This window comes from Erpetoichthys calabaricus, chromosome 3, assembly GCF_900747795.2.
Source record: "Erpetoichthys calabaricus chromosome 3, fErpCal1.3, whole genome shotgun sequence".
NCBI lineage: Eukaryota > Metazoa > Chordata > Cladistia > Polypteriformes > Polypteridae > Erpetoichthys > Erpetoichthys calabaricus.
The window spans coordinates 43,639,838-43,666,755 of NC_041396.2; the positions used below are offsets into that span (position 1 = coordinate 43,639,838).

Here is a 26,918-nt window from a genome sequence, read left to right on the forward strand (position 1 = left end):
ATCATCACACAGGTGACCACCATAGAACTAACAATTAAGTGTGGCACTTAACAAGTAAAATCCCCTACGATTCAATTCTGACAATAATGGTAGTACATATTAGAATATATTAGAATTTCTCATGAGTTTGCACGCAGTTTGTGTGAGGAACTTTTAGATTTGGGTACGACTGCCAATCCTAATCTGATGTGGGACAGCATCTGTGACAAGACCCTGAAGGGTTGCTGAGGGTTGTGTTGATGTTACCGGTGTTCCCAGAAGGAGGTGTTTCATCTCGCAGGGCACCCTGGATATCATCGAGTTGCAGCGCACGGCTCAATGGCAACTTTGGTCTGTACCGGGAACTGAGAAGGATGGCTGCGAGGGCAGATAAAGAGGTGTTTGTTAGAGGAATCTGTGAGCAAGTGACACACCATCTGTAGTCTAGCGACCCACGTCCTGCTTACAGAGGAATCGAAGCATTACGCACATCTGAATCTGTTCCTCGGAGAGTCGCAGTCAGGGCAGCTGATGGAACAGTCCTTACGGATGACACTGTAGTTGTGACCCGCTGGGCTGGCTACTTTGAGCAGCTGTTCAACGCTGATCCTCCGGCTAGGACATTGGATATCTCTGGGTCCACGGTTCTTGAGGATGATCCTCCAATTAGCTGTGAACCACCCAATCTCACTGAGATTGCACAGGTGGTGAACCAGCTGAGGGGGGGAAAGGCTGAAGGGATCTGTGGTATCCGGGGTGAACTTCTCCAGGCTGGTGGTAAGGCTGTCCTCCTGGCATCCTTTGCTTCCATTTGGGAGACTGGCATCATCCCAACTGACTGGAAAACGGGACTTGTTGTCCCTACCTGGAAAGGGAAGGGTGATCGCCTGGATTGCAGCAACTACAGGAGGGTAACACTGCTCTCGGTGCCGGGTAAGATCCTTGCTAGTGTCATCCTCAATAGGATCCGTGATCACTTGCTCACCTACCAGCGACCGGAACAGTCTGGTTTTTACACCTAAGAAGTCTACTATCGACCGCATCCTGGTACTGAGGGTTCTCATAGAGCGCAAACGCAAATATCGGCAGAGTTTTCTTTGCAGCCTTTGTCAGTTTTCGCAAAGCGTTCAACTCAGTTGATTGAGCTGCCCTGTGGGACATCCTGAGGGTTCGCGGGATCCCTTCGAGGTTGCTGGATGTCATGGCCGGCCTGTACACTGGTACTGTGAGTGTTGCGCAGAGTGGAGGCAGGACCTCTGCGTTTTTCCCAGTTGATTCTGGGGTTCGTCAGGGGTGTGTTCTTGCTCCTACTCTGTTCAGTGCTTGTATGGACTGGGTGTTGGGCAAGGTCGTGGGGTCCAGCGGCTGTGGGGCATCTGTGTGAAGAAAGATTCACGGATCTTGACTTTGCGGACGATGCTGTGATCTTCGCAGAGTCAATGGAGGCTCTGATTGGGGCGCTTGAGAGACTGAGTGAGGAGTCTGAGTGTCTGGGCTTGCGAGTGTCCTGGATAAAAACCAAGATCCAGGCCTTTAATGACCTCTTGGGCACAGCCATCAGCAGTGTGTCTGTTTGCGGAGAGAGTGTTGACCTTGTTGAGAGGTTTACTTATCTTGGCATTCATGTCTCTGGTGACTCTTCCTGTGAAGTCAGTAGATGGATTGGGAGAGCATGGGGGGTCATGGGAGTGCCACACATGTCTTTCCAGTGACCTCTATGCAAAAGGACGAGGGTCCAAGTCTTTAGAGTCCTGGTGCTTCCTGTCTTACTATATGGTTGTGAGACATGGACGCTATCCAGTGACCTGAGACGAAGACTGGACTCCTTTGCTACTGTGTCCCTCCGGAAAATCCTTGGGTACCGTTGGTTTGACTTTGTGTCGAATGAGCGATTGCTCATGGAGTCCCGAATGAGGCACATTACCTGCATTGTGAGGGAGCGTCAGTTATGGCACTACGGCCATGTGGCACATTTCCCCGAGGGTGATCCAGCTCATAAGATCCTCACTGTTGGGGACCCAAGCGGCTGGACCAGGCCAAGGGGTCGCCCACGTAACACCTGGCTGTGGCAGATGGAGGGTCATTTCCGGAGGGTAGGACTGGACCACGTGTCTGCCTGGGGGGTTGCCAACCGGGATCCTGAGCTGTTTCGAAGTGTACTGGGTGCGGCAACACACTGTACCAGTGCATGCTCCCCAACTTGACTTGACTTGAGTATATATATTGTATGTCTTACATATGTTGCATGCCACATATACCTTGTAGTTTTTTTATTTTTGTATTGTATTTTGTTAACTGTTCTGAATAGACATACAAGTAGCAACTTCATTCCTTGTACTTTGTGTACATGACATGACTTGTATAACGTCATATATACTGCTGAGTAAAAGATCTGCAATCTTATATTAGAAACTGGAAGAGAATTATGAATGATGAGTGCTGATGTAAACAACAAATCTCACTTTAGAAATAACCTCACATTTTGATATTTGCTGTATGTTCTTGCTGCATAGATTAAGGTTGTCGGATAACCTGACAAATTGTACTGACCTGTTCTGAACCTTGTGTATGAAGAGATTTTTTTGTTGCTGCACATAAGGCCTCTGCACAGAACTATCTTCACAGTATGTTAGATCCATTTTGGTATCAGTTTATTCATCTATGTATGCTGTCTTCAGATAGACATTTTCAGAAATAGAGTCTCAGATTTTAGACCTAGGATGATAAAAAAAAAAATTTAAAAATTGAAGCATGGTATGTCATTAGACTATAAAACTTCTGGTGCCACTTTAGCTTAAAATTTTCAAAATATTGCAAACGGCATATGATTTCTATGAACTTGATTTCCCCCTTCATTTAAAGATATGCATGTTAGTCCAACTGAAGACTGTAAGCTGGCCTTGGATATGTGAATGTGGATGTATGTGTAAGTGATCAGTGTCCTATTCAAGGAAGGCTTTTGTGCCTAATATTGCATTTCAAATAGGCTGGGTTATAGTAGAGCTATTCAATCAGGTTTATTATGAAACATTAAAAAAACCTCAGTTAATAAATATCCTGGTTGTGGTATTAATAAAATGGGCTAAGAACAGAGCACATACTGTATTGCATCACCCAACTATCTTCATTATGCTACTGGCTTCCTTTACATTTAGGATTTAAATGAAGACCTTTATGTTACATATTGCCATGTGACTTGTTCCATGCTTACGCAACAAATTATTAATGACCTTTCATCTGAATACAAGCCCAGAAATTCTTCTAGATTTGCCAACATCAGCCTTGTTACCTTCCTAAAGGGAAGTAAAAGGAGAACAATGGAACTGCCTTTTGTATACAATATGTTTGCCTAAATTGTGAAACTACCACTAACCTCATGTAAATAAATTGTCTATTTGAGATTAGCCTTGCTCCCGGTGCCCACAGCAGCTTTTCTTAGTACTCATAGGTCAGACATACAGCAGACACTTAAAATATAAACTTCTGAGCATAGGCAAGTGTAGAAGTTCGGTGGAGGAAGAACCATAACAGCACAGCTGTAGGTTTATATGTTGATTGTGGCTACAACATACGTATTTAGGTAAAAACCAAAACAAAATTCTTATCTCCTGCCTAGCAATATTTGTCCTGGAGCCATCCATAATGGTAACAGGTAAAGCTAAAGCAGGGCATGCCACAGTCACTCCCAGGCCACCTGAAAGACAAGTGTTCCATTATTTTTGGTGAAATTTATTTAATTTGTGCCATTTCATTAGATATGTTTTTGACCATTTTATATTCTTTTTCACATTTTTGCCAATTTTTTCATCTGGATTTTATAAATGGGGATATATAAAAAAATACTTTTTAAATTTAGAGTGGCAGGTGACCAGAAAAAAATGGCCCAAAATGGTAGTCAGTACTTGTGGCAACAAAAGTAACAGTAAAGAGTAGGGTGGCGCTGGTGCTGATGTCATGTACTCTCTGTTTACTGTACACCTCCAGGACAATGCCTTTTATTTTTATGTCACAACATAGACACATACTGTAGATTCCTGCATCCAATTGCCAATGAAGACAGGACAACTGCAGATAGGTGGAAGGGACAGACAACTTCTAGAAAGACACGCCAACTATCTGAGAAAGTACAAATCACAGTATCCAGTTACTTCTACATTACTGTGCCCTGGGGTTAGAATAAGGTCACCATCCCAAAGTTCAGCTGGCTGTAAAATATTCTGCTTTATTACACTCTTTGAACAGGGCAAAAGGCCAACCTGGGTGAAGCCAGTATAGGGTTATGATGACTCAATTCACACCTCTGCATTTTTAAATGGAAATGAAGTAGTGTGGATGTAGCTTTGGAGTGTTTGTTCCACTGGGAAATGCACAACACGGGAAGCCAATTCCTAGTACCTGCACTTTCCTGCTTCATGCTTCCTAAGGATGAAGCTGACCATATACACACTCCAAGGAGGAATGTTCATTTTTAGAACTACAACCACCATAATAATTTGTAAAGCAGGCATTGTGTGAAAAGAACATTAAAACACATGCCAAATGGTGTGAATAATGTGCTGGACCCTTTCTCAGCCAGGGAATTGTAATGGAAGGACAATATGGAAGGAGGCATAACCCGGCTGGGATGGAACTGAAGCAACATCCCTTACAAAGGGATAACTTAATAAAGGAGGAGTAGTTGGTGCATCCAGGGCAGTTCCTCCCCCAGTATGATAGATGGTAGGGCTCCATAGTCGTGGACCCAGTAAGGATACCTGCAAGGATTTATGGGAGTCGTAGTCCTGAGGAACAACACTTTTGGGGTCTGACCCGGAGGAGATACTGTCTGTCTATGCCCCGGTACTGGATATTCAAGTCAGGGGACTGTGACGGCCATTCCAGAACATTGTACTTCTCCCTCTGCATGAATGCCTTTGTAGATTTCGAACTGTGTTTTGGGTGATTGTCTTGTTGGAATATCCAATCCCTCCGTAACTTCAACTTTGTAACTGATGCTACATTATCCTGAAGAATTTGTTGATATTGGGGTGAATTCATCTGAACCTCGACTTTAACAAGGGCCCCAAGTCCCTGAACTAGCCACACAGCCCCACAGTATGATGGAACCTCCAACAAATTTGACAGTAGGTAGCAGGTGTTTTTCTTGGAATGCAGTGTTTTTCTTCCACCATGCAAAGCACTTTATGTTATGACCAAATAACTCAATTTTTGTCTCATCAGTCCAAAGCACTTTGTTCCAAAATGAATCTGGCTTGTCTAAATGAGCATTTGCATACAACAAGCGACTCTGTTTGTGGCGTGAGTGCAGAAAAGGCTTCTTTCTCATCACCCTGCCATACAGATGTTCTTTGTGAAAATTGCGCTGAATTGTAGAACGATGTACAGATACACCATCTTCAGCAAGATGTTCTTGCAGGTCTTTGGAGGTGATCTGTGGGTTGCCTGTAACCATTCTCACAATCCTGCGCATATGTTGCTCTTGTATTTTTCTTGGCCTGCCAGACCTGGGTTTTACAGCAGCTGTGCCTGTGGCCTTCCATTTCCTGATTACATTCCTTACAGTTGAAACTGACAGTTTAAACCTATGAGATAGCTTTTTGTAGCCTTCCCCTAAACCATGATACTGAACAATCTTTGTTTTCAGATCTTTTGACAGTTGCTTTGAGGATCCCATGCTATCACTCTTCAGAGGAGAGTCAAAGGGAAGCACAACTTGCAATTGACCACCTTAAATATCTTTTCTCATGATTGGACACCCCTGTCTATGAAGTTCAAGGCTTAACGAGCTAATCCAACCAATTTGGTGTTGCAAGTAATCAGTATTGAGCAGTTACATGCACTCAAATCAGCAAAATTACAAGGGGACCCAAATTTTTGCACAGCCAGTTTTTCACATTTGATTTAACTTCATACAACTAAATACTGCTTCACTAAAAATCTTTGTTCAGAAAACACCCCAGTACTCAGATGTTCCTAGGAAATGAAAGACATACCACTGTTATCTTTTTTGTTGAAAGTAGAGTAAATTATTATGCAGGCTGAGAGGGGTTCCTAAACTTTTTCATATGACTTTATGAACTTTCTGTTATTGCGTAAATTGATTGATGACATCAGTATCATTACTAGCACAAACATAAGCCAAATAAGCTTGCTATGCTAGATGATGAATGTGCAAAGGTAGCATGCAGGCTGTTAGCTACCTTCGTATTTTAGCTACCAGCATTTTGCTTTTCTTTGTATACACAGCAGACGTCATAGACATCACCAACTTCTGTAGTGGTCAGAAAGGTTTTAAGGAAAAAATCATCCATTTAGCCTTAAGTTACTGTAATGTCTTAATAAAATCTAATCAGTCCTACTATCTAAGTAGGCCTTCATGGCCATATTAAGTCAATAGGGAACATGGCATAGGGTTAAATTGTGTTCATTTTCTTAATCAATTTAATAGCTGCCATCAGTGACATGGGTCATGAATATTATAATAAATGATACTACTTGGGTATATTTATAGCATATATATTTCCAGATATAAGTGTGTTCTTTAATGTATTCTTAGATTCACATATTTGATTGTGCATTTGCCTCAAAGCTTCTGTTTAAGATATTTAGTTGTTACTTTATTATTAATACAGTAATTACATTGTGTGCACTCTGCACATGTTTAGTTTACCATTACTTTGGCTATTGTATTAAACAAAGACATCTTTGTTTTTTTACATCCTTTGTTTGTTTTAGCACGGTGTATATTTTTTATTTATTTTTGCCAGCAGTGAACCTTGCCTAGGAATCCACATGGGCTTCAACCGGCACTGTGTCTAACATTTTGGATGCAGATCTACTCAGCCTGCACACTTACTTAAAAATGCCTTTGAATGGTGAACATTGTTGCTTCCTTGTTCTCACAAGGTAAACACTAGAAGGTTACACAAATCATTGGGATCCCAGTGAAGAACGATGATGGGGACTGGGCCGGCATGCTTAGGATGTACATTTTTCAAGAGCTTCTCCTACATGACTTTACTGCATGCCACACCACTGATATTTCTGGTTGTAGGCAGCAGCTATTGAGGCTATGACAGGAGCCAACTTTTTTCTTCTTGATTTCCTCATTTTAGACATTTTTTGTTTTCCTTTTCTCAATATCCTCCAGCTGTTCTTTCTTTTATCTTCATTACATAACACAAATGCAATTAGTTCTTTTCTTCAAAATTGCTAATTGTTTTGCATTTAACTATTTGGCATCTCCACTATAAAGTATTCCTATAATAATAATGATAAAAAAAATTGGTCTTTCTCTTTGAAAAGAAAAAAGTCATGTTTAATAAGTAAGAAACCTCTAAGAATGACTGTAATAAAAGGATTCCTGGAACTAGACTGTGTGCAAATCCACAACAATTACACTTCCATGTCTGCTTAAAGTGCACACTTGAATGCTTTAAGTATCCTAATTTTTTGGAATATTTTTAATTTTACTTTTATTTTTATATTTTGGAAGATTAAAAAAGAAAAATCATGAAAAATATAAATATGTTTACCGGAATTATGCTTACATAAATTCTCATAAACTGCAGAATACAAATAATTGTCATGGGGGCCTATCCCAGCAACACCATGAGTAAGGCAGGAAACAACCCACATTCACTCACACTTACAGTCATGGCCGAAATTATCGGCACCCCTGGAATTTTCCCAGAAAATGCACCATTTCTCCCAGAAAATTATTGCAATTACAAATGTTTTTGTATGTACATGTTTATTTCCTTTATGTGCATTGGAACAACACAAAAAAACAGAGAAAAAAAGCCAAATCTGACATCATGTCACACAGAACTCCAAAAATGGGCTGGACAAAATTATTGGCACCCTTTCAAAATTGTGGGTAAGTCGTTTTACTTCAAGCATATGATGCTTGTTTGAACTCACCTGTGGCAAGAAACAGGTGCTGGCAATATAGCAGTCACACCTGAAGCCAGTTAAAATGGAGAAAAGTTGACTCAACCTTTCTGTTGTGTGTCTGAGTGTTGTCACACTAAGCATGGAGAACAGAAAGAAGAGCAGAGAATTGTCTGAGGACCTGAGAACAAAAATTGTGGAAAAATATCAACAATCTCAAGGCTACAAGTCCATCTCCAGAGATTTTCATATTCCTTTGTCCACTGTGCGCAACATAATCAAGAAGTTCACAACACATGGCACTGTAGCTAAACTCCCTGGATGTGGACGGAAGAGAAAAATTGATAAAAGACTGCAACGAAGGATAGTCCGAATGGTGGATAAACAACCCAAATCAACTTCAAAACATATTCAAGCTGTTCTGCAGACGCAGGGTGCAACAGTGTCAGCTCGAACTATCCGTCAACATCTGAACGAAATGAAACGATATGGCAGGAGAGCCAAGAGGACCCCACTGCTGACACAGAAACATAAAAAAGCCAGACTGGAGTTTGCCAAAATGTACTTGAGGAAGCCAAAATCCTTCTGTTTGAACGTCTTGTGGACAGATGAGACCAAGGTAGAGCTTTTTGGTAAAGATCATCATTCTACTGTTTACGGAAAACAGAATGAGGCCTACAAAGAAAAGAACACAGTACCTACAGTCAAACATGGTGGAGGTTCTAAGATGTTTTGGGGATGTTTTTGCTGCCTCTGGCACTGGATGCCTTGACTGTGTGCAAGGCATCATGAAATCTGAAGACTACCAAAAGATATTGGGGCGCAATGTAGGGCCCAGTGTCAGAAAGCTGGGTCTGCGTCAGAGGTCATGGGTGTTCCAGCAGGACAATGACTCCAAACATACCTCTAAAAGCACTCAGAAATAGTTGAAGACAAAGCGCTGGAGAGTTCTGAAGTGGCCAGCAATGAGTCCGGATCTAAATCCGATTGAACACTTACGGAGAGATCTCAAAATTGCTGTTGGGAGAAGGCGCCCTTCAAATCTGAGAAAGCTTGAGCAGTTTGCAAAAGAAGAGTGGTTGGAAATTCCAGTTGAGAGGTGTAACAAGCTTGTTGATGGTTATAGGAAGCGCTTGATTTCAGTTATTTTTTCCAAAGGGCGTGCAACCAAATTTTAAGTAGAGGGTGCCAATAATTTTGTATAGCCCGGTTTTTGAGTTTTGTGTGAAATGATGTCAGGTTTGGCTTTTTTTCTCTGTTTTTTTTGTGTTGTTCCAATGCACATAAAGGAAATAAACATGTGTATACCAAAACATTTGTAATTGCAACAATTTTCTGGGAGAAATGGTGCATTTTCAAGGAAAATTCCAGGGGTGCCGATAATTTCGGCCATGACTGTACCTGCCAGCCTTCTATATTTAGCATTTTTAGTTTTATAGAAAGAATTAAAAACATTAAACAGTTTAAAAATGATCCTCTCAATCTCCCATAGTTCAATATATTAATTTAACTATCCATATTCCAAAAATGTGAGTTTTGGTTTTATTTAAAAGTATTAAAACTAGCAGGTGCACCAGAAGCCCAGTGTCCACAACAATTCTGCACCACCACCAATGTTTCCACATCTCTATAATTTTTTAGCTGTGTTCACAAGTTTCAAGTCAAAAAGACATAGACAAACGAAGAAAAATTGTAAACACTTCACAGATAAGGATGAAATAATCCATCAATGTCCAATACCCTTACCATGTGTATTATTCAAATGGCAGTGGGCTAATATTTCCGTATTTTGCTCCGCATCAAGTACAAGACCAACCAGAGTATTAAAACAGTCATTAAAAAGCCATTAAAAGTGAAGTTGGGACTGACTAACCAGCACAGACTTCTAATCAGAAGGAACACCCCAACCTCTGAATACTAGGAATGCCATTGATAGACACATAGCCCCATGTAGGGAGAACAACATCAACAGTAAAAGAACAATAACAACACTGACCCAGTCATGTTCCATAACTAACATAGGGGGGTCACCCCAGCTATACTTTTCTGGGAATTCTCTGGTCATTGGTGTTCAAAGGGGAAGAAAGATGGCGCTGCTTTCAAAATTTGCATTCTGTCTTTTCTTATGCCCATAGGATGTAGCCATTTTCAAATACCTTTGCCTATAACTAATTATGATCTCCAGTAAGGCTCCTTGCTTCCGTCTACTTCATGCAGTGATACCTGTTAAATGGACCAAAAGCTAAAAAACAAGTACAAAGACAGAGACAAAGGGCACCTATTAAAAATGACTTAAAGATTCGGAAGTAAACACTCATCTGTTGCACTTCAAATTCACTTTCTGCACACTTTATTATGTTGTACATTTACAGTAATTTCAAATGGATACATTTGCAATTTTTGCCATTCAATCTACAGTCAATCACCCACAATCACAAAGCAAGAATATTTTTTTAGAAAGATTTGCAAATTTATTAAAAATCAAAAACAGAAGTCTCTCATTTATGTAAGTATTCAGATTCAGACCCTTTGCTGTGGCACTGCAAATTGTAGTCAGGTTTATCTCTGTTTGCTTTAATTATCCTTGAGATGTGTTTATAACTCGATAAGAGTCCACCTATGGCAAACTGAATTGATTGGACATCATTTACAAAGGCACACACCTGTGTATATACACTGCATACCAGGACAAACACTATGTCATGAAGCCCAAGGAACTCTCTGTAGACTTCAGTAGTTAAAATGGGGGTAAGGCATAAATCACAACAAGAGGAAAAAAACATTTCTAAACCTTTGAGTGTTCCCAGAAGTCCAGTGGTCTTCATAATTGTGAAATGGAAGAAGTCTGGAGCCAACAGGACTTCTCCTAGAGTCCTGAGTAATGAGCAATAATGGTCTTTGTCAGGCAGGTGACCAAAAATCCAAAAGTGACCCTAACTGAGCTTCAGAACTACTCTGCTAAGTGGAGAGAACCTGACAGGTTGGTAATAAGATCACTGCAAAAGTACAAAAACTGTTCTAAATAAAGCTGTTAATACTAACTCATTCAGTCAGATTGTTGTATAAAAAAATTGAGCAGGACAACTGAACGACAACTTTAATAACCCAATTATTCACAGAAACATGATTTCTGAAATGCCATGTTAAATTTTTATTCTGATTTGAGAAATTAGGTTATTGGCCTCAGGGAAACCTGCTTAACAGAGGAAGATTTCTAAATGAAAAAACGGATTATGTGACCATGTAAACCCTTAACCAGGTTACTGTAGTCTGTGCATGCATATACTTTTTTGCTTTGCACACACTTTCACGGATAGAAGTGTCTTCAGAATACATTTTCAGTGTTGGATGTTCTTGTCTGAAACAATCTGTTTCAATATTTCAGAAATCGCTAAAATTATGTTAATGTGCTGAATGTGCAAAACTTTGCAACACAATCTCGAAAGGAGTAGGGTGACACGGTAAAAGTAACTAAGTTAAGTAGTCTGATTACTTTTTAAGGTACCGAGTAACCTAACGCAATACATACCTTGCTGAAGTAAAAACACCGGCGTGATAATATTCAAACAGCACGGGGTGTAACCCAAGAAGCACATGCACAGAATCCTTTAAATGGCTCCGTCGCACAGCCAAGCAAAACATTGTGTGATATGTGCTGTATGGTTACAGAAACCTATAAAAAAAAAACGTCAATTTGACTAAACATATTTATAAAACACAAGTAAATTATCACAGGCGCCATTCTTATTTTAGAATTCACAGTGATAATTAACCCTTTTTGGCGCAGTTTAATAACGTCGGAGCGTTTTGTCAAAGGGAAACTCTAGATTTCTTACTTGCGCGCGTAATCGCGGATTATTAATAAAACCGAGTTTCTCCCTTAACCGGACTACTGTATTCACTTTACCCTTTGGAATGAAGTGCTCGCCCGAGAGCCGCGGAATACCAGAGTCACGCGAGATCAGGCCGCGTGTACGAGAATTATAGTTTGGCGCGCTTCTGTGGGTAAAACGAAGTTGAATCTTATCCCTGTATACTGCCTCAGGCAGAGAGGAAGATCTGAACTCGATATACTTGAGAAGCCTGCCGAGAGAACCAAGGAATGACCTTAATTAGGCTGAGCTGTTGACGTGCACCCGCATTTCCAAAGGTTTAATTGTACGTGTCTATTGTTTATGTGCACCGTTTGGCAGTTTCATTGTAATGGCTGGCCCGTTCTGTGTTTACTTAAACGCTTGCCTTGTGGTGTTATTTACTCTTATTATAATCAATGACACTGCCTTTCATTAATAATATTCATTTTATATTATCATGCTAAAATAGCACGGTCATCTTGTCGATCGTTTATCAATAAAAAGAAACCGAATTCAACAGTTAGTGTATGAAATAAAAAAATGTTTTATTAAATAAAACAAGCTGCAACAGTAGTGGAAATGGCAAGAGTGTAAAGCCCATTACCACCTGTGACTCGTGATACTGAATCAGTCAACAGACTTGCCAGGGCTCCAGAACACTTATGACATGAATTAGGAAGCGTGTACTGCATATAGCGAGGTAAGCCCAAGTAGGCTTTCTTTTTTACGCCTTGTCGCATTCCTCAGCCCTCCTGCTGTCACTGCCGCCCGTATCGCGTGTGAACTGATCCTCGCGCTGCCTCACACTGCACGTCCGCTGTTATGGTGGATAGTTTTAATGCCGATTATATTTGAAACATAACCACAACAATTTATGTTTGTATAGCCCCAAATCGCCTCATATGTGATATATTCTTGCATTTGGCGTTGTAGCTATTACTGTTGTACTATTGTATTGTATTCCTGAGGTGGGAATGATAGATCTGTGAAGAGGATTACTTGGGTTGTTTTGTGTATTGTATTTACCCCATGTTTTAACACATTACACGTCAAACCTCTGGAAAGGGTTCTTCTACAAACCTTCAGCTTTGGAGATCTTATAATTATAGTTTGAAAAGTCAGGTAAAACTTGAGTCAGAATTCAGTTTTGAAATATTTATGATATACGATTACATACGAAAATATGCGATTTTTTTTAATGAGAATTATCATCATCATTATGTGCACTTAGCTTTTCAGGTGGCACATTTTTTTTCAAATTTTTTTCATTTTTTTTCAAGCAATTTTTTCAGTGAGCTGGACTGACCAGATTATTTGATTCCCCAGCACATTCGCCTGGTTTCCTGAAATGGACATGTGTACAATTCAGTATTTACTAATCAGAATGAGAATAAAAGAGTTCTCACTCTATAATCGATTGGCTAATACCAAAGAATTCTATGGAGCTTTTGATTAAAGACGTCTGTAATTGCATTTTGACTAGTCCACATTTGAGTAAGGGATGTTCACAGCTGCGTTTTGACCAGTTAATTTGATATTAGGTTGGTGCAGTGGCTAACACTGATGGTCAGTAATCCAGCATGTTGGTTTCTAACCCTGCATCAATTTGTTGCAGATTTGGAGTCTGCACATACTCCCTATGGCTGCACGGGTTTTACTCCATTTCCCCAAAACCATGCTTATTTTTAAATGGGATTTTTAAATTGGCTGAGTGCATGTGCATAAATGTAATGGGGCTTGTGCCCAGTATTGTTGGGATAGGCTCTCACACCTGCAATCCTGAATTGGATTAAGTGAGTTTAGACTGTGTTCTGTTAATATACAGTAGATTAGGGTTGCAGGGGTCTGGATCCTATCATGGCAGTACTAGGAACAAGGCAGGATACAGTCCGAGGTAGATATCTTAAATTCACACATATGAAAGGTATCTATAATTATAATTTTAATTAGTCAGAATGTAATTATAGTTACTACAGTTTAAATTGTGGTCTAAATGAAGCACAATTATTTCCATTTAGATATAAAACTTTACATCTTATTCATATATCAGAGGTCTTCTCTCATACTCATCTAGAGATTAGTAAAAGGAAACATTTAATATTGAAGTAATCAGAGATATGGATATATCCACAAGGTTAGCAATGGTTCAGCATACTGTAAAGATCTTTTGATGTATTCCTTGTAAAGTGATTTTTTTTTCAATTTTAAATAAACAGGACACTATTTCCCATGGTTCAGTTGCAGGGGCTTAGGACTCTTCTACATAAACAAGTTAAGTGCAAATTGTTCATTAAGCAATAGTGTCCTTTCAGGTACTGTAGATGTGCACCTATTTGTAACTCTTATTTTCACAAAGTCAAAATGTAATTCTAGAAATTGAAAATAAGAACCACCATAAGACAGTTAATGTTAAAACAGCATGCCATACCCTCATGGCTGTCCCTTAATTGTTTCTCTGTAGCAGTTTTCACAGGCCTTTTTCACCGCTTTATAGCGAGCCCACTCAAGATAGTGGGTGTGCAGAAGGCATATGAAATTGTACTTGTAGTTGGGTAAAAAATGTGTGCTGTTTGCTCTGAAGTAGCCCTGAGTGTTTACCTGATTGGCAGAGTGCAACAGACAGTTTCACTACACTGCTATACTTGTAACTCCTCTTTGGGGATGCTGTAGGAAGGCACTGCAATAAAGGCCTGTTACAAAGATAACGTGAGACAGAGGTATTTATTAAAAGTTTGCTGCATAATTCACTTTAGGCTTTCAGTGAAATGCTTGACAGATTGATGAGCAGAGTATTTTTTGCAGAGGACACACACCATCTGATTAAAAGATGTGCTAACTCACAGCTTTCACTTCCTGATCTTAGATCACACACCAGCATAGGTGACTGAATATCAAAACTCTTGACCATTAAAATCATTATTTGTGTTTTAACTTATGGAAACACATGTCTTTCAAGGCACCAGAAGACAGAGTATCAATTCAACATTAATTCACAGCTATGGTCCCTCTGTGACAACAGGAACATGGGCGTGTTAAATTCTTATTGCTGCATTCCTAGTTCTTCAGCTGTGCACAGGACAGCTTGTTTTAGGGTAAATTATATTCAAAGGTGCTGGGCGGAAATAAAGTTTAACAAGAGGACAGTGAAATGCTAAACCATTGTGAAATATAGCCAGATGGTAGCAGAGTTGCTTGGTTTTCTTTCTATAACCTTATTCAAATATTGTTTGCAAAAATTATTCCAGTAAATGTTGGAGTTGCTGTAAATTCCCATTTTTGCGCCTGCTTTTGTTTGTAACTCAAGCTATAGCAAGTTGCTACTTATGTAAGTTATTGCACCAGAACTTCAGTTATGCATTTTTTTTACAGTTTGTCTGCTTTATAATAAGAACTTGCCTTTGCTTCAGATCATTGTCATACAGAGTCTGTATAAAGTAATACCATTTCCTAGTACAATACAATTTATTTTTGTATAGCCCACAATCACACAAGAAGTGCAGCAATGGGCTTTAACAGGCCCTGCCTCTTGACAGCCCCCCAGCCTTGACTCTCTAAGAAGACAAGTGGGAAAAAAAAAAAACCTGAGTAGGGAGGAAAAAATCCTGGGAAAGGCAGTTCAAAGGGATACCCCTTTCCAGGTAGGTTGGGTGTACAGTGGGAGTCAAAGAGAAGGGGGTCAATACAATACACAGAACAAAACACAAGTAATCCTCTATACAGTATAACAGTAAAATAAATACTGAGCAGAATTTTACAGTAGATAGTACAGTAGATATCCCATAATATGATTTGGATTTGTTTAGAGTTCTGGAGACCGCAGCCATCAAGCTGCCTACCCCCATTGGCCATTCCACAGCTGGGACAGCGCTGGGCCAGACAATCCGATGAAAATTTGTGACACTCAAAATTCCTGTCTTCATGATTCCTGTACAGTATAAATAGTATTAATTGGTGTTTATACAGTGTATCCGGAAAGTATTTACAGCGCATCACTTTTTCCACATTTTGTTATGTTACAGCCTTATTCCAAAATGGATTAAATTCATTTTTTTCCTCAGAATTCTACACACAACGTGAAAAAAGTCTGAGGTTTTTGCAAATTTATTAAAAATAAAAAAACTGAAAAAATCACATGTACATAATAATAATAATTCATTACATTTATATAGCGCTTTTCTCAGTACTCAAAGCGCTAATAAGTATTCACAGCCTTTGCGACGCCTGGCATTCACACCAAAGAGTTCAATCTTTGTCTCATCAGACCAGAGAATTTTCTTTTTCATGGTCTGAGAGTCCTTCAGGTGCCTTTTGGCCAACACCAGGCGGGCTGCCATGTGCCTTTTACTAAGGAGTGGCTTCCGTCTGGCCACTCTACCATACAGGCCTGATTGGTGGATTTCTGCAGCGATGGTTGTCCTTCTGGAAGGTTCTCCTCTCTCCACAGAGGATCTCTGGAGCTCTGACAGAGTGACCATCAGGTTCTTGGTCACCTCCGTGACTAAGGCCCTTCTCCCCCGATCGCTCAGTTTAGATGGCGGCCAGCTCTAGGAAGAGTCCTGGGGGTTTCAAACTTCTTCCACTTACGGATGATGGAGTCCACTGTGTTCATTGGGACCTTCAAAGCAGCAGAAATTTTTCTGTAACCTTCCCCGGATTTGTGCCTTGAGACAATCCTGTCTCAGAGGTCTATATAGACAATTCCTTTGACTTCATGCTTGATTTGTGCTCTTGACATGAACTGTCAACTGTGGGACCTTATATAGACAGGTGTGTGCCATTCCAAATCATGTCCAATCAACTGAATTTACCACAGGTGGACTCCAGTTAAGCTGCAGCAACATCTCAAGGATGATCAGGGGAAACGGGATGCACCTGAGCTCAATTTTGAGCTTCATGGCAAAGGCTGTGAATACTTATGTACATGTGCTTTCTCAATTTTTTTATTTTTAAAAAATTTGCAAAAATCTCAAACTTTTTTTCACATTGTCATTATGGGGTGTTGTGTGTAGAATTCTGAGGAAAAAAATGAATTTAATCCATTTTGGAATAAGGCTGTAACATAACAAAATGTGGAAAAAGTGATGTGCTGTGAATACTTTCCAGATGCCCTGTATATAGTTCTGTGAAAAAGTATTTGCCCCTTCCTGATTTCCTCTATTTTTGCTAGTAAGCATAATAGTTTTTAAATGATCATTTGATTAATTGAAGGTAAAAACTTCCATTTTCCAACCTGCTGAATCCGAACACAGGGTCACGGGGGTCTGCTGGAGCCAATCCCAGCCAACACAGGGCACAAGGCAGGAACCAATCCTGGGCAGGGTGCCAACCCACCGCAGGACAACACCTATATCAACAATGTGAAAAAGTATTTACCCTCCAGTCACTCAATCAATTAACCAAATTTAAATAAAGGTTAAACTGGACTAGACACACCCAAACTCAACTGCTGCCAGCCCTGTTGAATCTAGGCATCACTTAACTAGAACCTTTCCAGCAATGTAAAGTTGGTTAAAAGGTCTAAACAACCAGCATGCCATGCCTTCACCAAAAGAAATTCACTGAAATATTTCATTATTGAAAGGGTTACAAAGCAATTTCTAAAACCCTGAAATTCCACTGAACTGCTGTGATAGCCATCATCTCCAAATGGAGAAAACTGCGTGGGATTGACCAGCCAACAAAATTACTGTAATAGCGCACTGAAAAGTCATAGAAGAACATCTAAGGAATTGCAGGCCTCTCTCAGCTCAGTCAATGTCAGTGTTCATGATTCCACCATTTGAAAGACACTGGGCAAAAATGGTATTCATGGTAACATAAAGGCTAATCTAACATTTGCCACAAAACAGCAGGATTTCCCCCCTCAAATTTTTGGGATAATGTTCTGTGGACTTATGGGTCAAAAGTGGAACTTTTTGGCAGGGCTTTTTTTCAAAGCAGAGTTGGACTGGGATTAAAATTCAGGTTGGGACTTTCACACCCACCCATGCCACATCACGACAATGTGCAAAAAAAAAAAAAAGTAATGTTATATAAAAGATGGTTTTACTTTCACCAAGAAAATTAGTAGGTGGCACAAAGCTTCACTGTTCTCTGCAGCCTTGTCAATCATACTGTCAGTGACAAGTCCAACAAGAATCTCCCTTTCTACTGAAGAGCAAAAAGGCCCAAAGGTTCTCCTGTGTAACAGTAGTCTGTTATTTACAAGCTTCAAGGTGGAGAAGATTTGTTTACAGGCCACTTGTGTCACACACAAGGTCAGCAGGAACTTGTAACCAAAGCCAAGTTATTTTTACACAGAAAACATTTTCATTAACAGTCTGCTTTTTATTGCTAGTTTTAAATAGCAGATAAACAATGAAAACAGAATAATTAAAAACTTTACAGTTCCATCAGCGGCAAGGAAGCCTATGACTTGTGCTGATCTGGATGTCTTAATTCTACCAGAGTGGGTCAGCATTGCTAACACAGAGAACTAGCGAGAACAGGAAGTCAGCCTAAACCATTTCCCTTTACTGAATACTCTTTATAAAAAAAAAAAAAAAAAAAGAACAAAAAAAACTGAATGCTTATAAATAGGAATATACATGAGTGATTTATTACAGATTGAGCATAGACATAGCAGGTGCTCCTTGGGTGCTGCTGCCTGATATCCCCCCTACCTGTGTTAGGTCAGTCTCTGGCATGAACTCAAAGCACAGCTCTTGCTATCTCGTTTGTGCAGTTGCATAGGGTTAGGAAGCAGAGATTTTTGTGGCAGTGTGGATAAAGTGAGCAAGACCATAATGATCATTAACACAGGACCAGAGAAAAGATTTTTCCAAAATGAAATAATATATAATTAAAAAAAAAAACCCTACAGTAGGACTGTAAGGTTTACATGTGTTCCATTTGTTCAACAAAAGCCATATTCCCTTTGAAATGAGAAAGAGGGGAAATAAAGCAAAAGTATTTGAAAATGAAGTAAGCTTAAAAGAAACTTAAATAAAATAAGAAATGTTTATAGAAATATTGAAAGTTGTTGAATAACACTGCAAATATCATACAAATGCACATTCATGCTGTTTTAATTAAAATAGTCCTGTATATTTAATGTTTTAATATGCAACAAGACACATTACTGAAGATTTATATTTGACAAACCGATGTATACAGTAAATGCTTGAACATAACTGAATTAGTCATAGGCAGAGAATTAGGAGTTTAACAAAGTTTTTTTTTTTTAAGCTAACACTGTATTGTATGGGTTCATTTAAAAATTACTTTGATTGTTTTGTAATTAAGTGAAATACTTGGTGTTGAAAATTGAATTACTGCCTAGTGATAATTCTTCCATCTATTCCATTTCTGAACAAAAACCCAACACAGTCATATGAAGCCTTTCATCTTTGTGATGTAGTAGAAAACTTGACAACTCCACATATGCAATGACCAGGCTAAATTCAAACCCACGTCTGATTTATTTGGCAATTTGAAACATGCAATATATTTATTTCTGAACAAAAAAATGAAGTCTCACTTCAGTCTAAAAATTGTATGCCTAACTTGAAGGACGTAAAGGATAATCAGTGAGACAAATTCATTGGTTTGATGATGTATCCCAATTTCACATTCCTTCATATACATCAGTGTTTAATGGCTGGTCCCCATGGCTATTTTGGTGAATTAAACAAGGACAGGCACATCTGAAAAACAGAAATGCAGATTTCTTGTAACAGGAAGTAAACCTAAAAGAATAGCTCAGAATAGAGTTCTGATTGGATAAATATTTATTAGAGCTTTTGAGCTGAAGCAAGACTGACAAAAAATGTGTTTTAGAAAAAGGCGAGAAATAGTGGTGTCCATTATGCAAAAAAACGGGCAGAGAAGCAGTTGCACTGTACGTCTCATTCCCAAAATAGTCAGCCAAAACATGAAGAGGTGATCAGTGAAAAATCTCAAACCACAGAGACATGATTTAAAGGCTGCAGTTGTGCTATTTTTTAAATGCTCAGTATTTTATAAGCAGTATGTTTGCCCACTATTTCACATACAGTACATTTTTGAAATTTCAGGAAAACATGAATGAATCTAAAAGACGCTAGAATGTCTATTATATCATTACCTGAAAACAGCATCCAAAAGAGAGTGAGGTAATTAAAGCTATACCTATTAACTTTACAATACAGATTATATTTTACAGCAGGGGTATTTCATTACAGCTCTTAGCTTTACAATATTGATTATATTTTACAGTCATGAAAGTCACATTGTTTTATTGCAGGTGCCATTAAAAATCATATTAACCCCTGTAATGTTAAACTAGTAGATGTGCTTCTGTGATAAATGTCAAGAAAAACCTTGCTTTATTAAAAGTGTGGAAAATATTCAAAGCAAAGTACTGGAAAAATACACATTTAAAAATTGCAAAACAAATATACAAGAAAAGGGACAAATGCTGTTGATTCCACCCCCCCCCACCCCCAATCAAAGGGTTGTCAATTTACATCTTTTCACGTACAACCAAGGAGGAGTAAGAGGGTATAATGACATACAAAATGTAAAATCTAGCTGTTCAACTAAACTTGAAATTGTCACATTTTCCAACAGTTGGAACACAGAGTTTCAGAACAAAAAACAAAAAGTAACCCAATTGCTTCTACTCAGCATGTTTCTTCACGTTACTGTAATCCACTAGCAGCAGAATTCCAACAGCTCAGTCATGACATGCTGGTTACCCCTTCAAAATAGTCAAACCAAAATGGTGAAGTTCACTTTTTGTGGAATTAAGATTTACATTATCCTTCAGGTGGTATATACCATATTTCTTTGGTCCTTGAAAGTACTTTTATTAAAATAGTGATTTATTTAAATTTTGGCTACTTTACAATAAATACAATTCCAATTTTACAGAAATCTCTCAGTCTTTCAACAACCCAAGCTTTCTCAGAGCTACCTTCCTATCCTCTTCTGTTGAAGTTCTTGGCGTGATCTGGATACTGTTATTCAGAAAATGCTGCGTCTTTTCAGGGACTCGTGGAGCAGGATAAGATTTCCTTACTATTTTTGAGTTCAACTTCATCTCTTCTTTTTGTATGTCCCCATCCTGAAGGTCAAAATCCTTTCCATTTCCAAGGGAGGCTGGGCGAGGTCTGGTGTTCCGGAGGGAGCTTTGCAATGAAGTGTCTGAAACAGGTTTGGCAGCAGTTGAGTCAGTTTTAGGAGGGTTGGTCTGGTTCGCTTTATTAGCCATGTAGCTGGCCAGACCCATTCCTGAGCGTTCCAGGGTTACAGATTTGAAGTTTGCAGACTTGCTGAAAAAAATGTTTTCTTGTTTGATTGTACGCAGGTCTGTTCCTGAGCGAGGGCGCATACTGCGACTATGTGAGAACTCTGTCTCTGCATTGTCTACACGGCCTTCAGGCAATGGCTTGGGCTTTGGAAAGTCTCCAAGAGATATCTGTCCAACAGGTAAAGCCTCCATTGACCTGTGATGTTTCAGAGGGTGGCCAAACTCTGCTTTCAGCTCTGAATCAGAGTGCTGTTTAAGTAATCCAAGTTTCTTTAGGGCTTCAATTCTTGATTTTTGTGGGTCACTAGTAGCTAATGGTTTTGGAATACCCTCAGTTGGGGATGCTAGATTTGGGCTAGTTTGCTCTTTCCATGCCCTGCTGTGGATTTCATGGTTTGATAAATGTCCAGTTCCTATTGATGTATTTAACTGTATATTTGGAGGGAATTTCTTTGGCTTTGGAGCAGTAGGTGGGGCGCTCCTTGTCTGAGGTTCACTGGCTTCTTCCTTTTTATGAGGAGCAACTGAAGCAATAGAAGTAGGAGCCACAGATTCCTTTACACGGAGGTCTGAAGACTGAGTAGATACAGTTACGTTTTGAGTGGGGAGGACTTTGTTTATTTCTGCTGGATTTAGGGGAGCTTTCTTGATACTTGCTCGCTCCCTTAGTCTATTTAGTCCTTCTAAAGTCAAAGGTTGGCTGGAAGCAACACTGGTCCGCTTTGCCAAGGCTTCATTTTTGTTGAAAGAAACATTTGAAATCTCTTGGGGTTTTTGTTGCAGCTCTCTGGAAAAAAGCGACCTCTGAATATTTTCATTTATCACTGCTTTCTCCACATTATCTCTAAAAAATGGTGGTGGTGGTGGTGGTGGTATAACATCTGACACATTCAATGCATTACGACTTAACTCTCGAGCAGGGACTTTTGGTTTTCCACCTGGAGAATGGTCCCTTTCAGTTAATTCACTGGAAGTTGGAAGTATTTTAGAAGAGGACGTACCCCTGGTGCTTACTGCATCAGCTTTCTTCCCAGGCACCAATAAATTAGACTGGAGACTGCTTCTGCTTCCCCGGGGTGATGCTGCTGTGTGACTATTTCCATAAACATCTAAATAAAGAAAAAAAAAACATTTAGCATACAGCATTATAATGGATGACGTGAGAAAATGTAAATAAAAATTCAGCAAAATGAAATCTGAAATCAGGAAATAAAAGTCATTTTCTTAACTTTTAAGCAACCAATGCTAGAATGAACACCAGCTGAACACAAGACACACTGTAAGCCAAACTGGGCATAGCCCATTTTGCTAGTGTTTTAGTGGCACACAAGGAGTGTTAAGACCACAGATTTTATAGGAATGCAGAAAGTCAATTACATCATCTCACCTGCATTCCAGAATGAATACTAAAGTGAATGGCTGAACTGCAGCTCTACCGACACTTTGGTCAGCTCTGGGCCTTGATCCAATCACCACAGTGATTTCTTCAAAACTAGGTGTACTCATCACTCCTGTCTCTTTGGAGTTGAAAGTGAACAAAATCACTATTTTCTGGAGCTAAAAGCCAATGATCTGCTTTCCTTTGGGGAGAAAATTAACCCATTATATGTGAAGGAGAAACTTCACAAACATTCTTTGACATAGAATTTACTCTTTACTCCATGGGGCTGGATGCCATTAACTAGCTCTAAGAAGCACTTTTCTAAGCCAAGCTCTGTGTCAGTGATTGAGCCCTGTCTGAGAAGTAGCATTGCTTCCTGAAGGGTACTTCAGTGCCAACACTCTTGTGCCAGAAAGATTAACGCTTTTTTCTATGAAATTGCAGGGGACACAGCAAAGAGATTAACAGAAACATCACACCACACCATGGACAAAGAACCACATAATAAAAACCAACAGCACCCTCCAGCACAAGCAGAGTCCCCTACTTGAACCTGGAGCAACAAACGCAACTCCACACAGCATCAGACATCATCCTTAACGCCTTGGCATCATAAAATTGTTCATCTGTGCCAAGATAAATTAGAACTCTAAATAGTCAGAAATCAGCCAGCCTCTTCTGTGTAACATGTTTGTCTGCATCGTATTTCTTGCATCCTGTCTTCTATGTTGATATTTATGCAGGTATCATATTTCTATAATCTTTGTGTTTATATTATTCTGTTTCTTAAAACAAGTGTGCTTCAGTTACCTTGATATAATCTAAATGGCACAAAACCCCTCCTACAGATGAAAGTAAGGAAAAATAAATTGGGAGCTTTGGCAAATAATTTACTTAATTACTGGCATTGCGGAAGGAAAAACTGATTATTAATCTGCCAATTTATTAACATCAATTAACCTGTTCCTCTTCTCATATCAACATTCTTCACAGCACCCTCACATTTACAGAGTAAGACAGTACAGAGACATTAACCAACATAACTTCCTCTTTTTTGACTCTGGAAAGAAACCAGGGTTGTTAGAGGAACACCAGGGAGAATATGCAAACTCCTCACAGATGGCACCCCTACCAGCAATCAAATGTGGGATCAAGCTCTGCAAGATGGCACCACTCCTTCATAATGCATCTTCTAGAGGCCTGATTCAAATAAATATGGAATGTGCAGCTGACTGTGGCTGTTGTCGAACTGATATGAAAGGTCCCTCTCTTTCTACTGAATGCTTGACAGCCTAACCCATGCAGAACAACATTCTTTTCCTTTCACAGTGCATACTTTTGAGAAAACATACTTGCATACCAGCGCCATGAGTGATAAACACAAGAAACATATGCTAAGTCTAGAAAAGGCACAAGTCAATTTATAGAATGCTAGCAGTTAACTCATTTAAGTCACATAATATAAGAGTGTACCTCAGAGTCTCAAACTCAATTGAAAGATGGTCATAATGTTTATATTTCATAAAATGTTCTGATTTTCAGTTTAGTAGTTGAGCAAACTGCAGTGTCAACTCATTTACTGCCTAAAGCAAATGCAATATTTATTGCATCTTGTCAACCCAAATCATGTTTCACCATTCCCTTTTCCCTTATTCAACTATGAAAAATACATTATAAGGTAAAATAAACTGCGTGTTAATATTCTATGTTAAATAATCACGGATGATAAATTTATTTTGGACTCTGTACCACTCTGGAGTTGCCCCCGGTGAGAGGCGCCGAGCAGGTGTGGGTATACTTATTGCCCCCCAACTTGGAGCCTGTACATTGGGGTTTACCCCAGTAGACGAGAGGGTAGCCTCCCTTCGCCTTCGGGTGGGGGGACGGGTCCTAACTGTTGTTTGTGCGTATGCACCGAACAGCAGTTCGGAGTACCCACCCTTTTTGGAGTCCCTGGAGGGGGTGCTAGAGGGCATACCTTCTGGGGACTCCCTCGTTCTGCTGGGAGACTTCAATGCTAATGTGGGCAATGACAGTGAGACCTGGAAGGGCGTGATTGGGAGGAACGGCCCCCCCGATCTGAACCCGAGCGGTGTTTTGTTATTGGACTTCTGTGCTCGTCACGGATTGTCCATAACGAACACCATGTTCAGGCATAGGGGTGTTCATATGTGCACTTGGCACCAGGACACCCTAGGCCTCAGTTCGATGATCGACTTTGTGGTCGTGTCGTCGGACTTGCGGCCACATGTCTTGGACACTCGGGTGAAGAGAGGGGCGGAGCTGTCAACTGATCACCACCTGGTGGTGAGTTGGCTTCGATGGTGGGGGAGGATGCCGGTCAGGCGTGGTAGGCCCAAACGTGTTGTGAGGGTCTGCTGGGAACGTCTGGCAGAGCCCCCTGTCAGAAGTAGCTTCAACTCCCACCTCCGGCAGAACTTCGACCAGATCCCGAGGGAGGTGGGGGACATTGAGTCCGAATGGGCCATGTTCCGTGCCTCTATTGTTGAGGCAGCTGACTGGAGCTGTGGCCGTAAGGTGGTCGGTGCCTGTCGTGGCGGCAATCTCCGAACCCGTTGGTGGACACCCGCGGTGAAGGATGCCGTCAAGCTGAAGAAGGAGTCCTACAGGACCCTTTTGTCCTGTGGGACTCTGGAGGCAGCTGATAGGTACCGGCAGGCCAAGCGGAATGCGGCTTTGGTGGTTGCTGAGGCAAAAATTCGGGCGTGGGAGGAGTTTGGGGAGGCCATGGAGAACGACTTTCGGACGGCTTCGAGGAGATTCTGGTCCACCATCCGGCGTCTCAGGAAGGGGAAGCAGTGCAGTGTCAACACTGTATATGGTGGGGATGGTGCGCTGCTGACCTCGACTCGGGACGTTGTGGGTCGGTGGGGGGAGTACTTCGAAGACCTCCTCAATCCCATTAACATGCCTTCCAATGAGGAAGCAGAGCCTGGGGACTCTGAGGTGGGCTCCCCCATCTCTGGGACTGAGGTCACCGAGGTGGTCAAAAAACTCCTTGGTGGCAGGGCCCCGGGGGTGGATGAGATACGCCCGGAGTTCCTCAAGGCTCTGGATGTTGTAGGACTGTCTTGGCTGACACGCCTCTGCAACATCGCATGGACATCAGGGACAGTGCCTCTGGATTAGCAGACCGGGGTGGTGGTCCCCCTCTTTAAGAAGGGGGATCGGAGGGTGTGTTCCAACTACAGAGGGATCACACTCCTCAGCCTCCCTGGAAAAGTCTATTCAGGGGTCCTGGAGAGGAGGGTCCGTCGGATAGTCGAGCCTCGGATTCAGGAGGAACAGTGTGGTTTTTGTCCTGGTCGCGGAACAGTGGACCAGCTCTATACCCTTAGCAGGGTCCTGGAGGGTGCATGGGAGTTTGCCCAACCAGTCTACATGTGTTTTGTGGACTTGGAAAAGGCATTCGACCGTGTCCCTCGGGGAATCCTGTGGGGGGTACTCCAAGAGTATGGGGTACCGGCCCCCCTGATAAGGGCTGTTCAGTCCCTGTACGATCGGTGCCAGAGCTTGGTCCGCATTGCAGGCAGTAAGTCGAACCCGTTTCCAGTGAGAGTTGGACTCCGCCAGGGCTGCCCTTTGTCACCGATTCTGTTCATAACTTTTATGGACAGAATTTCTAGGCGTAGCCAGGGCGTTGAGGGGGTCCGGTTTGGTGGGCTCAGGATTGAGTCACTGCTTTTTGCAGATGATGTTGTCCTGTTTGCTTCATCAGGCCGTGATCTTCAGGTCTCTCTGGATCGGTTCACAGCCGAGTGTGAAGCGGCTGGGATGAGAATCAGCACCTCCAAATCCGAGACCATGGTCCTCAGCCGGAAAAGGGTGGAATGCCCTCTCAGGGTTGGTAGCGAGATCCTGCCCCAAGTGGAGGAGTTCAAGTATCTCGGGGTCTTGTTCACGAGTGAGGGAAGAATGGAGCGTGAGATCGACAGGCGGATCGGTGCGGCATCCACAGTAATGCGGGCGCTGCATCGGTCTGTCGTGGTGAAAAAACTATGAACTATGGGTAGTGACCGAAAGAACGAGATCGCGAATACAAGCGGCTGAAATGAGTTTCCTCCGCAGGGTGTCTGGGCTTTCCCTTAAAGATAGGGTGAGAAGCTCAGTCATCCGGGAGGGGCTCAGAGTAGAGCCGCTGCTCCTCCGCATCGAGAGGAGTCAGATGAGGTGGCTCGGGCATCTGATCAGGATGCCTCCTGGACGCCTCCCTGGTGAGGTGTTCCGGGCACGTCTAACCGGGAGGAGGCCCCGGGGAAGACCCAGGACACGCTGGAGGGACTATGTCTCTCGACTGGCCAGGGAACGTCTTGGGATTCTCCCGGAAGAGCTAGAAGAAGTGGCTGGGGAGAGGGAAGTCTGGGCATCTCTGCTCAAGCTGCTGCCCCCGCGACCCGACCTCGGATAAGCGGGAGACAATGGATGGATGGATGGATTAATTTTTGATTGCACCACTTTTCTTTAATCCATATTAATCAGCTAATCTTCCAGGATTTTAAATTACAATGGCTCTGAATTT

The 26,918-nt window shown here is 41.1% G+C and overlaps 1 protein-coding gene across 2 annotated transcripts in view; it reads right to left on the minus strand.

The window, feature by feature from the left end:
• Positions 1-19,546: 19,546 nt before the first annotated feature.
• The window catches only part of zgc:158258 (uncharacterized protein LOC791186 homolog), a 52,320-nt gene continuing 44,948 nt past the window's right edge, over positions 19,547-26,918 (minus strand). For both annotated transcript variants that reach the window (XM_028796705.2, XM_051924561.1), the window contains exon 4: positions 19,547-22,106. In XM_028796705.2, coding sequence (XP_028652538.1) covers positions 20,626-22,106 — 1,481 coding nt within the window. In that variant the 3' untranslated portion in view covers positions 19,547-20,625. The remainder of the gene's footprint in view (positions 22,107-26,918) is intronic.